This window comes from Delphinus delphis, chromosome 8 (genome assembly GCF_949987515.2).
Source record: "Delphinus delphis chromosome 8, mDelDel1.2, whole genome shotgun sequence".
Lineage (NCBI taxonomy): Eukaryota > Metazoa > Chordata > Mammalia > Artiodactyla > Delphinidae > Delphinus > Delphinus delphis.
Window position 1 is genome coordinate 99,541,687 of NC_082690.1, and position 14,195 is coordinate 99,555,881.

The 14,195-nt window shown below is 44.9% G+C and overlaps 1 protein-coding gene and 5 non-coding genes across 6 annotated transcripts; 4 read left to right on the forward strand and 2 right to left on the reverse strand.

Annotated features, from left to right (window-relative positions):
* Positions 1-619: 619 nt before the first annotated feature.
* On the forward strand, positions 620-1,552 carry LOC132429221 (olfactory receptor 4D11). The gene is given in 1 exon segment (XM_060017434.1): positions 620-1,552. A coding segment is annotated over 1 exon segment (933 nt).
* A 5,193-nt stretch (positions 1,553-6,745) lies between these two features.
* Positions 6,746-6,818, reverse strand: TRNAV-UAC (transfer RNA valine (anticodon UAC)). Its single transcript has one exon. It is a non-coding gene; the product is annotated as a tRNA-Val (tRNA).
* Positions 6,819-7,110: 292 nt separating this feature from the next.
* TRNAR-UCU (transfer RNA arginine (anticodon UCU)) lies at positions 7,111-7,197 on the forward strand. Its single transcript is given in 2 exon segments — positions 7,111-7,147; positions 7,162-7,197. It is a non-coding gene; the product is annotated as a tRNA-Arg (tRNA).
* A 345-nt stretch (positions 7,198-7,542) lies between these two features.
* TRNAL-UAA (transfer RNA leucine (anticodon UAA)) lies at positions 7,543-7,625 on the forward strand. Its single transcript has one exon. It is a non-coding gene; the product is annotated as a tRNA-Leu (tRNA).
* Positions 7,626-12,336: 4,711 nt separating this feature from the next.
* On the forward strand, positions 12,337-12,409 carry TRNAK-UUU (transfer RNA lysine (anticodon UUU)). Its single transcript has one exon. It is a non-coding gene; the product is annotated as a tRNA-Lys (tRNA).
* An 832-nt stretch (positions 12,410-13,241) lies between these two features.
* On the reverse strand, positions 13,242-13,314 carry TRNAF-GAA (transfer RNA phenylalanine (anticodon GAA)). Its single transcript has one exon. It is a non-coding gene; the product is annotated as a tRNA-Phe (tRNA).
* Between the last annotated feature and the right edge of the window lie 881 nt (positions 13,315-14,195).

Genomic DNA, 14,195 nt, shown 5'->3' on the forward strand with positions numbered 1-14,195 from the left:
CTTAGCTGCTGCAAAGCTATTTATCCTAGGGAGACAGTAAACCGTAAACTGGTTTTTTGGCCTTAATTTAGAACTGGTCACCGGTATCATGAAAATCTGCTCGGACTATGCCAAGCAGATGGTCTCCTGTGGAAGAAGATGAGAGAAGAAACTATAAGCCTCCATTAGAGCCACAGACCGTGTTTTATATTTTTCCCCTGCGCGTGTTTCCCACTTCCTAACAATGAGATACATGAGTGTGCATGAAAACAAAAGCAAAACTAGTCTCTTCACTTCTCAGAGCATTCAATGACTTTTTAAGAGGCATATAGAATCTACAAAATGATAAGCCTGTAAAATTTTTAATAAGAATTTAATAACGTACTGATTTAGGAGCTTCAGTTAATTACACCCGTTGGAAACCCACGCTCTGGTTTGCTCTGAGAGAACTCAGAAAATGCCATCTACTAGAGATAGAATTGTAGGCATCCCTGCCCAAAAGAAAAATAATCATAAAAATAACCCCCAAGGCAGCCTGGTCATATAACTCCCACTCCTTTTGTTTCTAATGATACCTTTTCTATATTCTATTTTCTGTTTTCTCTCCAGGTAATTGAAGAAGAAGAAGATACATGACCCGATGGAGCAGGGAAATTACACCAGGGTGAAAGAATTCATTTTTCAAGGACTGACCCAGCCCCAAGAGCTGAGCCTGGTCTTATTTCTTCTGTTATCCTTGGTGTACACAGCTACCGTGATGGGAAGCCTCCTCGCCATTGTCACCGTGACCCGTGAGTCTTGCCTTCACACCTCCATGTACTTCCTGCTCTGCAATCTCTCTGTCTTGGACATCTGCTTCTCCTCCATCACTGTTCCGAAGGTCCTAGTAAACCTTCTTACAACAAGAAAGACCATCTCCTTCAATGGTCGCACCATACAGATGTTTTTCTTCCACCTCCTCGGTGGGGCAGATGTTTTCTCTCTCTCTGTGATGGCCTTTGACTGCTACGTGGCCATCTCCAAGCCCCTGCGCTATGTGACTATCATGAGTAAGGGGTGATGCACTGCCCTCATTGTGGCCTCCTGGGTGGGGGGCTCCGTCCACTCCATCGTGCAGATTTCCCTCTTACTCCCACTCCCCTTCTGTGGACCTAATGTTGTGGATGGTTTCTACTGCGATGTTCCCCAGGTCCTCAAACTCACCTGCACCGACACCTTTGCCCTTGAGGTCTTAATGATTTCCAATAATGGCTTGATCTTTACACTGTGGTTCATCCTGCTTGTGTCCTACACAGTCATCTTGACAATGCTGACGTCTCACACTGGGGAGGGCAGGAGAGAAGCCATCTCCACTTGCACAGCCCACATCATGGTGGTGACCTTGCACTTTGTGCCCTGCATCTACGTCTACGCCCGGCCCTTCATTGCCCTCCCCATGGACAGAGCTGTCTCCATTACCGTCACTGTCATCATTCCTGTCCTGAACCCCATGATCTACACCCTGAGGAACCAGGAGATGAAGTCAGCCATGAAAAGACTGAAGAGGAGATTTGGGCCTTACAAAAAGAAATAGATGCCATAGGGAACTTCCCTAGTGGTTAAGAATCCACCTGCCGGGCTTCCCTGGTGGCGCAGTGGTTGAGAATCTGCCTGCTAATGCAGAGGACACGGGTTCAAGCCCTGATCTGGGAAGATCCCACATGCCCCAGAGCAACTAAGCCCACCACGGGCCACAACTACTGAAGCCCGTATGCCTAGAGCCCGTGCTCCGCAACAAGAGAAGCCACCGCAATGAGAAGCCCACGCACCACAACGAAGAGGAGACCCCACTCTCCATAACTAGAGAAAGCCCGTGCACAGCAACGAGGGCCCAATGCAGCCAACAATAAATAAATTTATTTTTAAAAAAAGAAATAGATGCCGTGAAGTCCAGATTGGAAGAGTCAGAATTGAAAAGTATTTTCTCACAACACAATAGAAAACCCCAATCAACAGCCCATCGTGAGGCCAGAGTCTTCCCTTTGCCCTACAGCAGAACCCTCTAATAAGGATGGTCTGAAATAACCGTCTCGTGGCGTGGTTGTCAGCAACTTAGAGTCTCAGGTCTGTAACTTGTCAGCTCTGAAAGGGACTCTAAAGCTTATATCACTCGAACACCTCACTTTACAGGTGAAGAAATGAAGTCTGAGAGAAGATTACCTCTCAGTTCTTGAGTTGTGGCTGTACCACGTGTGCAGCCCAAGCAATAATTAGTAAAACGATCTCCAGGGACCAGGAGTCCAGGCTATAAAATCCAGCCACCCCTCCCTTTGTGGAAATTTTCCATTGCCCACCGTGGAAGATATGAGTTCTGTTTTTCTAAGGAAGCCTTTGGGTTTCCCTTACAGAAGCTGAGATAACGTTCATATTTTTTCAAAGTTTTCATAGCTAATAAATGGCTCGGGCAAGGCTAGATCTGAGATCTCTGACCATCAGCTAAATGCATGTCTGACTACTCCTGTTGCCTCAGGCAGGATTTGAGGGCATCAAGCTCGTCTATAAAAATTTATCCTCTATTGTAATGTCACGAAAGACATTTTGTTGTCATTATCTGACAGAGGAGTATATATGATAAGGCTGCTGTACCTCTAAGAATTTCAGCATCATTTTCCTGCCATTTATTCTGGGCCAGCCCTCAAGGGAGAAAGGAACCCTATCCTGTCTGCTTCGCTAGAATGAGCCTGAGTCACAGGTTCACAAGAAGCAAAGGCTTAAGAATAAACTGACTTTCCATTATTCAGGGACTGATTGTCTAGAAGATTACAAATCAGCCCATTCTAAATTCTTCCTCGTTCCTCTTTCTAGCATTTTCTTTAAAGCCTCCGCATTAAGAGAATAGAAACGATAAATAAATAAATTCCAGCGGGTCTCCTGGCAACCTATTATTTTTGTCGAGTAAATAGATGAAAACTGTAGTCAACTAAAATTTGGACTGGAAGTACTGATTGGCCTGTTATATCCCAGTCTAATCTCCCAGCCATGTCTGACGGACAGATGTAAGGGAAGTAAAGAGCCATTTGCACAGAGGGATTCAGGAGGGAAACACAAACAAGGGAAACTTGCTCCAAAATCCAGCCCCTCCCAACCAGCTCTATCCCTGCCTACTGCTGCTCCCTTGGTGTTGCCCTGAAATTCCTGTTCGCGGGATATTTCATAAATTAGACACAGTTCATGGGGTTCAAGCTAGATACAACGCCACTGAAAGCACACAACTCATGCCAGACTTGAACCCTGCCAAAACTCAGATTGGGTCTTGAACCCACTATTTTTTTTTTTTTTTTTTTTTTTTTTTTGGCGGTACGCGGGCTTCCCACTGCTGTGGCCTCTCCCGTTGCGGAGCACAGGCTCCAGACGCGAACCCACTATCTTGTAATTGAGATCACACACCTGGCTTCAGGACCTGCTGAAGTTCAGGTTCTTTATGTCTCAGCGCAGAAAGAATTCAGTGAGAGGCAAAGTGATAGGTAAGAAGTGGATTTACTTCGAGAAATATACACTCCATAGACAGAGTGTGGGCCATCTCAGAAGGCGAGAGGACCCAAATATGGGGTCGCTAGTTTTTATGGGCTGGGTAACGTTTTTTTTTTTTTTGGCCTTGGCATGCAGGGTCTTAGTTCCCTGACCAGGGATCAAACCCATGCCCCCTGCAGTGGAAGCATGGAATCCTAATCACTGGACCACCAGGCTGGGTAATTTCAACGGCTAATGAGTGGGAGGGGTTTTCTAACTGTTTTGGGGAAGGGGCGGGGACTTCCAGGAATTGGGCCACCGCCCACTTTTTGGCCTTTCCTGGTTGGCCTCAGAACTGTCACGGTGCCTGTGGGCATGTCAGTTAGATGCTAATATATTACAATGAGCATATAATGGGGCTCAAGGTCCACTGGAAGTCAAATCTCTAAATCCATTCTCAGTATTACCTCACTAGGGATTAATTTCAGGTGGTCTACTGGCGCAGCCAAAGGCACCAGGTGTCATCCCAGAGTGGAAGAGATGTAGGACAGGAAAGCTGCAGCGGGTGCATGTGAGGGAGGTAAGTCCAAGTCCGGGGTGTAAAGGTAGCCCAGAGACCCAGGTACAGAAGGGTGGAACGCTTCAGCCAGGTGGCAGGGGCAACACAAGGCAGACGCTATTGACGAAATTCACATTTTCTCGTCTGATCCTGGACTCATGGATGCTTTACTAAAGTTGGAAGATCTTTTAAAAATCTACATTTGCTTCTTTGGGGATGGGTGTTACTTCCTACCTAGAATTAAAATCATTCACCACACTTTTGACTTCAGCCTTGAATTTTGTACCTAATTACCCATGTAACAAAAACGTCAAAAACAACTCAAGGTTCCCTTGGAACCAAAGAATACAGAATCATATTCTGCCATAACTAGTATGTTCCTTTATCAACAGTAGCAGCTACTTTCTTCCTTGTGAATCATTTTTTATTACCAAAAAACAAAACCAAAAAACTTCCCTTCCACATACGGTTTTTCTTCTTTTTTTTTTTTTTTTTTTAGCGGTACGCGGGTATCTCACTGTTGTGGCCTCTCCCGTTGCGGAGCACAGGCTCTGCTGCTCAGCTGTTCTATGGCATGTGGATTCTTCCCTGACCGGGGCACGAACCTATGTCTCCTCCAGCGGCAGGCGGACTCTCAACCACTGCGCCACCAGGTAAGCCCTCGCATACCTCTTTTAGCACTTAATCTTTACTTTCTAGAGGCAAATAGTGAATTGAGGATTCACAAGAGACTAGTTCCAGGAAAAAAAAAATACACACACACATGTATACACACGTTTTACTTTGAGACTATCCCAGGATACACACACATACATACACAAACACACGCACAAACACACACACACTTACTTTTAAGAGACAATTAATTGATTACTGGGTTCCTAAAAGACCACAGTACTTTGGAGAGAAGCAGTATACATTAAAATCTATTTCCCATGAAAATGTGTTCCTTCTCCTTCCATGTAATGAGAACGTGTTGCTTGACAACAATCTTTTAACATATGGATTCTAACACAGGGTATTTGCGTTTTGGCTAAATGTTCAACATCTCCCACCTTGGGAGATGTTGGGAAGCTGTATTTCAAAGAACCTCTTAAATCTAGGAGCAGTGTCTACAGAGCAAAATGTTTCATAATGTCTTCTCACCACTAGAGGGACCTATTCCTTTTCCATGATTCTCCCTTTGGCAGACGTTTAAGAATTTAACTGAGATTTTTATTTCCAAAGACGAAGCCTCAAAACCTATGTCGAATGAAAAAAAAGAAAAGAAAAAAACACAACCTAAAAGTGGAGAATTATTTTATTCAGCGGACTTACCGAGGACTTAAGCCTGAGATACAGCCTCTCAGATAGCTCTGAGGGACTGTTCTGAAGAGGTAAGAGAGAGCCATGGTATATTGGAGTTTTTGCAAAAAAACAAAACAAAAACAAAAAAACATAGTCAAACATCAAAAGAGTACTGGTGATTAAAGAAATAGACATCTCAATTAATGAATTTAGCCCCTTTCTATGTATGAGAAAATGCAAGAGTCTGGGCTTACTGAAATCATTCCTTTGATCTGCACCTTAATTGTCTAGGGCCAGTGTGTGACCTTGGGCCATTACGTAACTTCTCTGTGCTTCCTCTTAGTCCTTTGTAAAATGGGTTAGATAATAATGACTATTCAAGATTTCCGCTATTATTGTTCTACATAGTGATCCACCCCAAAACCAATGACCAAGGAATTCCACTACGGTATCGTCTGTAAGACTGAATACAATTTAATCGCTCATCAAAAAGCACAGACTAAAGAATTAGGATATATCCAAACACCGGAAGTGAAAAGATGAGTGAAGGCTTAAGAAGGAAATAGAAGGATTTCTAGAATATTTTTGGGGTGGAGCAGTACCTCTGGCAACGCTACCTTTGTACACTAATCATAAGTGATTTATAAAGAAAAAGTACAGTTATACTGCTGATCCGGGCCCCCAGATTCAGCTGTTGGCTGGAACAAACAGTAAATGGGGCTGGGGCGGCGGCAGCATTCAGTTTTCTCAGGCTGACACTTTCACTGAAACTAGAGTCACTTTAGGGATGCAGCCTTGAGCTGCTAAAAACTATATTAGTGCTAACTGTTTTTTCAAGTCTTATAGGCCGCCTAGTTGAGAGGAGGGCTCAGAGGAGCCCAGCTAGAGTTTAGTCAAAGGAAAATTCTTTGCCGGAGGGAAACAGCACCGTAAAACACGTGGGGCTGTTTGAATTCTCCACCATGAGCATATAATTTTTCAAAAAGTTTTTTAAATTTAAATAGAAGTACGAGGTCAGTGGACTTGGAAGTAATCAACAAAGGAGAGAGGTGACCTTCGGGATAACCCCTAACTGAGTGGTGGCAGCAACACTGAAAGATGGCAAAGCAGGGTTTAGAAGGAGCGGGATCCGGACACCTACCCAGGCACCTGGAGGCGGAACTGCTGGGGCGTAGTCGGGAGCGCGCAGGCGCAGAGACGCGCGATGACCTGAGCAGGGCGGGGCCGCTTGCACCTCCCTAGTGACGCCACGAGGGGGAAGCCTTGATGGCCGATGTGCGCGGGCACCTCTGGAGCCTAGCCTGCGCTTCGGGGCGCAGCGCGGAGCCCGGTTGGAAACGGCGGCGTCTCCCACTTCCTGGAGTAAAACTCAAGTTCCGGCTGGCAAAAAGAAACGTTAAAATATCCCTGAAAAAGGTTAAATCCGTGCTGTGGTTCCACTGGGGCTCGAACCCAGGACCTTCTGCGTGTAAAGCAGACGTGATAACCGCTACACTATGGAACCTCCCGCTGCACTTTCGCGCCAGGATACAATAAAGACATTTTATTCACACAAAGACTTTTCTCCCGATGTGTAATGAAGTTGAGAGTTGATGCCTGGCGATCGCTCGCGAGAAGAAACTTTCAAACAGATTTCAGACTTTCAAGCGCAATGCCCATCCACGCTTCTCCTTGGCGACGCGGGCTTCCCAGTTTGTCCGAGAAAGAAAGCGTGACCCGACGTGCCGGCGACCGTCCCCCAGACAGACGCCGCTCCTGCCTTGATGTAAGCAACGCGGAAGATTTTTGACTCGTCGGGCTCTGTGGCGCAATGGATAGCGCATTGGACTTCTAGATTAGATGGAGGCATTCAAAGGTTGTGGGTTCGAGTCCCACCAGAGTCGCTTTTGTTTTAATAAGGAAAGCGCTAGGAGGAAGACACATTACCTACTATTTCCGAGGAGACTCGCCCACTTTGAAAAGGAGCCCATTCCAGTACCCTGTGGTGTCCTCAGACGTGAATGTGTTAGGAATCCTGCTACTTGAGTCTTCATCGCTTTCGTGTGGCTCGTTTCTGGTGACTGGACATGAGGAAATCACAGGATGTGATGAAAGTTAGCGAGTTTCCCATTCCCCCCCATCCCCGTATTGTTCTTTTACATAAGGCATAAAATTTTTAAATTGTTGTGCAACTTTTCGTAGCTCAGTATTAGTCAGGTTATGTAAAAATAAGGATGAATTTGGCGGGTACCAGAATGGCCGAGTGGTTAAGGCGTTGGACTTAAGATCCAATGGATTTATATCCTCGTGGGTTCGAACCCCACTTCTGGTACAAGTCCGTTTGGTTTTCTGAACATGACATGCGTCATTTTTTCCGAATTCCTGAGGACTTAATCTGAAAGATTATAGCAGACGTAGAAACTGTAGCAATAGCTTCAGAACCGACGGTTTGGAAGGTGAAAAGTAAACGTCTGCGTGAAACTATACTACTTTGTAGGGGAGGGGGCGAGGGGTCCATTACGCAGTAAAAACGTTCCCTTTTTGAAATAGAGATTATCTAAGATCATGCTATGTGCCAAATACCGTTCTAAACGCTGAGGTTGTGGGAATGCAAAGATTTGAAAGAAAAGAAAGTAAACCAAACAGAAAATAACATTAAGAAAAGAAAAAAAAATAGAAGGTCCTTAACCGACAAGGTTTTTGTCCAGAAGCACTTACAGGACAGAGGGACAGAGGGAAGAGGTGGTTCATGAACAGGAGGATTTCAGATGGCGATGAGCTCTTACAAAGAATTAAGTGGAGTGGCACGATAGAGTGGCATAGAACTTTTTCAGGACAAACTTATTCCATTTGATTATGGAAATCATTCACCTTGACAGGAATGTTCTCCCCTCTCTCTACCAAACAAAAACTTCCAAGGACCAGTTCTGCCCCCTCCTCCTCCACGAAAAGCCTTCCCTGACCCCTGGCCCTCAGTCAACTGTCCATTCATTCATTCAGCAGTTTTTGAGAGCTTGCTTGGAGAACAGTGGAGATGCACAGAGAAGTCCTGTCCTCACAGCAGAAACATTCTAGGAGGAAAGACAGACCATTAAACAGGTGTTGAAGGGAGGTTGTGGTGGGAGCAGCAATACGGACAGTCTCAGAGTCCTCGGGACCCAACCCCCTCTGGAGAGGATCAAGCAGAGATCTCTGCGGCAAGTTCTGATCCCTGTCTTTAAGGATCAGAGGGAACTTCCCAAACCAAAGAACTTAGAAAGTGGGAAGAGGGGACATTTCAAGATGGCGGACGGAGGGATGGAGGGGTGGTGCGTAGGAAAAAAAAACAGGATAATTTCTTAAATGAAATTACACACAGCTCCAGTTAACTGTCTCTACGCTAAGCAGCCCAGTTCCACACCATTAACACTTGATTATACACAGTTTGAGACTTTTGTTCTCAGGGTTCAATGCCTGTCAATCTAGTCTGCCTTAGGGGAACAGGAAACAAATCTTCACCCTCTCCTGCGTTACATTCAAAGCTGAGTACAGAACTGTTGTAGGAAGCTGAGGTTCGACCAAAGGCTCACTAACTCCCCCAGAGGATTGGCTTCATCTTACAGGCAATTTTTTTTTTTCCGGGGGGGAGAATCTTCTTATTTTTCTTGGCTAAATCCAGCCATGTCATATGATTCTTAGGGATCTACATCTTCATTTGTGAAAAGCGCACCTAATTCACTGGTGATTTTTCAATACCAGTGTAGGGGAGCAAAATTTACCACCCCAAAATGTCTCTCTGGCATGCGGATTGTTTAGAGCTGAAAACAATCAAGGCCCAAAAGACTCAGGAAGAAAGTTTGACTTTGGACTTTCTCCCTAACTGCCTAAAGAATGTAGATGAAGGATCTGTTCCAGGAAAGGAATTATCACCATAGATTACTATAGTACGAACCAGGTGGGTAGACAGGGAGAAACCTAGCAAAGTCTAAAAGTGTTAACATTCCTCTCTGTGTCCCATGGTCTCTGCATGGCCCAGCAAACCGTGTTTACCAAACATTTGCTTTTCCATATTCATGCCAATTCCTTCTTCCCCTTTGAGGTTCCAAATCACTATCCCCAACATCCTCTTTTGGCTTCAGCTGAAGGTAATATTTAAGGTGAGGTTGTCAGACATTTCGGCAAGTTACTTAATTTTCCTAGGTCCCTTCCATGTACACATATTATTAAACTTTTGTTTAGTTTTCTTCTGTTAATCTGTCTTGTCAATTTAATTCTTAGACCAGCCAGAACTAAGAAGGATAGAGGGAAAAAGTCCTTCCTCCCCAACACCAGATACTCCCCTCCAAAACCCTGAAGCATGGAGGATGCCTCTACTGGGAAGGAAATTTGCTTTTCACCTTCCTTTGCTGGGATCTGTAGAAAACACAGGATCAGGGATGCTTTGATCTAAAGGGCTGCCTACGTGATCTCAGAAGGATGGAATAATCTAACTGACAATTTTTTTCTTCTTCATTTATTTTATTATTGAAAACAATACATGCTTTTTTAATGCAATAATACAGATGTACGTAAAGGAAACAGTGAGAGACTCTTCTCACACGCTTCATTGCCGTTCCTCAAAAGGTGGTCATTTTTATCAGATTGTTTTCTACCCTTAAACATCTCTTATGTACATGCAAGCAACAAATATACAAATATATATAATTAATTATATATACAATTACAGGATATATATTCATATACACATCGTTTGACTTTTCCACAAATATTATATCATACGTGTGGTTTAGCACCTTCTGTCATTTTTGTTTAACATAACGTGACTATCTTTCCCTAGTGGATTACTTCTTAAACTTTGTTCATAGTTCCTGAGGTTACCAACCGGAGCCGGAACCGAGCTCAGTTTCAGCTGATCTCACTCAAAAGTCAGTGTTCGAGAGACACAAGGGTTGGTGCTTTATTCAGGAAGCCGGCAACCTGGGAAGATAGCAAACTAGTGTCCCCCAAACCATCTCCAAGTTGCCAGTTAGAGGGAAAAGGGTTTTATAGGGAAAAACCAGGAAGTTGCAGGGGTGTGCGGGCTATGTGCAGAACAGCACAGACAGCTCCGATAATCATCTCAAAATGATTCATGCGGTGGTCTGGTCGGAATCACCCCGTTTTAAGCACAGTTAATCTTCAACTCCAGGGTTGGTTTGGTTCCACTTCCTTGAGGCGAATTTCTGGAAGTATGCAAGTCATAGATTCAGTACTGCCCAAGATGGAGCAGTTTGTGTCGAGGCTACGGTCTGGTCATCATGCAGTTAGATTTTCCCTCTGGTGGTGGTTTTAGTATCTGCAAAACAACTCAGGAATGTGCATCAGACACTGTTGTCTATGTCCTTCAGGAAAGAACTAAAGATTCTGTGACTCCTATAGGGCTGACCTGTTTACATTGTTACCAGTTCTCCTCGCCCAACTGCTAGCTTTTGTTACTATATGTTCACATTCTTCCAATCCTTACCTCTTGAGCTAGCTTTTTCTGACTCTTGGGAGGCCTGGGAGACTAAAACTTTTCTACAAACAAGAGGCAGGTGGAGCACACTAGGTGGAGTTCGGGGTCTCTGTCTCAGGAAGGCCCCCTAGGGTCCTGCTCGGTTACACGGATATATTTCTCCATAAAAGACTGCAGACGTCATCCTTCCCCAACAGAGTTCAGAGTGTCTCTGAAATCCGAAGGCAGCTAAAATGGTTATGAGGCTCTACCCCATAGGATTCCTTTCCCTTCCCTTTCAAGGGATCTTATCCAGTGCCTCAATGAATAACATGGCAATGAAGAAACAGGAGTAATGAAAAAATGCGCCTATTAGTGACAACTGAAAAAACACACAACCTAAAACTTGAGAGTTTCGTTTTATTCAGGGACCTTACTGAAGACTATAGCCAGGGAATCGGCCTCTCAGCTCTGAGGAACTGTTCCAGGAAGGTAAGGGAGGGGCCAGGATATATAGGATTTTTTGCTGGGAAAAAAAAACCATGTAGTTGAACATCAAATGATTACTGCCAAACACACACACACACACACAAAACAGACATCTCAAGTTAATTATTTTAGTGCTTTTCTAAGTTTGGGAAGACGCAAGGGTCTGGGTTCATTGAAAATATTCCTTTGACATGCATCTTAACTCTCTAGGGCCAGTATCCTGTTTTTCTCCATCCTGAATTCCCCTCTGGGCGCACCAACAGGGAAGGTGCAGGGGCTGGTGGCTGGATGGCTGCAACATTCGTTGTTTAGTGGAATGGTAGGCAACATGGGTTGTTTACTGAAATGGCAGGAAACTTTTTGTTTTTTGTGTGTCCACATTAGTTATATTCAGGACACAGCTGCCAGGGTAATGGGACTTCCTAAAAATATAAACTCCAGCCGGATCCAAACCTTTCAATGGGAGCTTCAAGGAAAATGTTCAGATTCCCTGGCGAAGGTCCTTTTCCTTTTGTTGTTCCCTCTGCTCAAAATTCTCTTCCCAAGCCTTCAGGGCCCCAGTCACCATTGGTAGCTCATCCGGGCATCACCTCCCGCTTGAATACTTGGCAGGACGCTTACTTCTGGCGTTGACCTGCTTCCCACCATCAAAGCGCTTGACTTCTGTTTTGCGTGCCTTCCCGCCCCACTGTGGACCAGGACCGGGTCTTGGTCCTGGATGTGTTCTGACTAATAAAGATTGGAGACCTAATCAATTACTCATAAGATTCCACCCACAAGACCCTCCGGGACTCTTCACAGACCAAGATTGGATTTAGAAATCCAGACGTTCTAAATCTGGAGAATTCCTCCTGGGATGTTCCCTTTAGGATGCGAGGGGCGGGGGCGCTGCTGGCGTGGAAGCACGGTCTATTTTCTTGATAGCCTTTCTGTAATGGGATCAGAAAAGATTCCTTCGCCAAACGCCTTCCCGACCTTGATTTTGCAGTTTCACCGCTCACGTAATCAACAAAAAGACTCAGGATTTTAATCGAATAGGAAAAGAATAGGGCCACGTGGTCTATTTTCTGTGGATAGACTAGGAGCCAGGCTGCCTTTCCGAGCCCGGGTAGCTCAGTCGGTAGAGCATCAGACTTTTAATCTGAGGGTCCAGGGTTCAAGTCCCTGTGCGGGCGGTTATTTTAAACTCCTAAAACAAATTTGAGCGTGTGTCCACACCACTCTCGCTGAGCAGGTGTGAGGTTATGCAGAACACACTTGATTCAGCCCTCCTGGAGTTTACAACCCAGGCCAGACCAAAGGTGGATTTTGCAGAAAAAGTGAAAGGTGAGGAAAGCAACTGATAACTTTCTCTTCCAACCTCAGTCTTTTCTCTTCCAACCTTGTATGATAGATACTTTGTCTTCAGATATTTTTTCCTTAAAACTAACATGTATTATTTTATATAGAAACATCAATAAACATCGTCAGAGTCACGGATGGTAATGCTCCTGGCAGTAAATGTGCAAATTTTGGCACTAAGTGATAATAGTTCACACACTGTTTATTAAAAGCGCGGTGAGAAGACTGGGGTTCCAAGAAGTATTTCAGGTCAACACACGTGCTTATAAATCACATCTTCCGCCGAGAACCATTCTTCACCAAATTTCTAACACGCTGATAGGACCCTGACTTGCGTGTATAGACAAACGTTTTTGAAGTCTTCATGTCTGTCGTCAATGAGAAACGCTTGCAAGCCCAGCGTAACTATACTTGGCATCAAACTCAAGACCTTCTACGTGCAGACCGGAAGTGGTGGCCATCACACTATGAAACACCCGACACATAGTCTAAGTGGACTGGGTCCAGGTCATTCCATGATTTGTGATATCTTTACGAGGTTTAAGCTCTTAGGATCCTCGCAGTGTGTGGGATCGGGGAGGGAGGTGAGCCTGCATGGGAGACACTGTAAGAAAAGGAAGGTACTCCAGACTCCAGTCCTGTCCAATGATGAGTCAGCAAAAACCCTGCCGAAACCCGGGATTGAACCAGGGACCTTTAGATCTTCAGTCTAACGCTCTCCCAACTGAGCTATTTCGGCGAGGACGATGGTTTTCTCGACCGTGTTAAGGAAACTTAAGAAAAAAATTTAAAAAACTAAGACTTTCTTTCATCTCTACCTTTCCAATTCCCAATTTCACCTTCCAAATTGCATCTTATTTTAGCTCTGAGATTCCGAGGGCAGTGAGTGAGAAAAAGAATTTCTGTCAATGTGGGGAAATTGTCCCAGGCTACATATTCTTGTCTTCCTGAGGCTTTTTTTACGTCTCCCCAGGACCCTAATAAGAGGAAAGACAGCCGCCTACTAAGTGCCTACTGTGTGCCTACTGTGTGCCCAGCACGTCCTCTACGTGGTGTCAGTTCAGTCCCCACCCCCCACCCCTGCCTTAAGGTTGATATAATATGATAATTTTTAAATGAAATAACTAATTTGCCCTCAAATCATCCAGAACCGAAGCAGAGCTATTCAGCTCCAAAGCTCGAAAGGTCTTGGTAGAGAGAGACTTTGATCTGTCTTTTCCTTTTAGTTTTTGATGTTTTGTTTTGTTTTGCTTTTTTCTCATTTTCACCCCTTGGTGAAAGGGAGAGGGAGTGAACTTGAGGACAGGAAGGAGGAAAGAGCCAGGAGGTCTCAGTGCTCTCCTCCCCTTGTCCTCTCCTTTCCCCCGCCTGGTGTGTTCTTGTTCAGTCAGGAAATGATCGGAGCAAAGAGACTCCACTTTTCAAGGTTGCCAGAAATGGACTTGCTCACTTTCCAGGGGACTTCCTGAGGAAGAAGAGGCAAAATCCGAGTGTTTGCCTCAGCTCCCTTACTTTGTTCCCCTGGAACGCCACCTGAGTGCCATGATTCACTTCCTTCCAGAAAGAATCCCATTCTTCCTTGGGTCGGTGACCATTGCTGTCGCCTCAGCACATACCAAC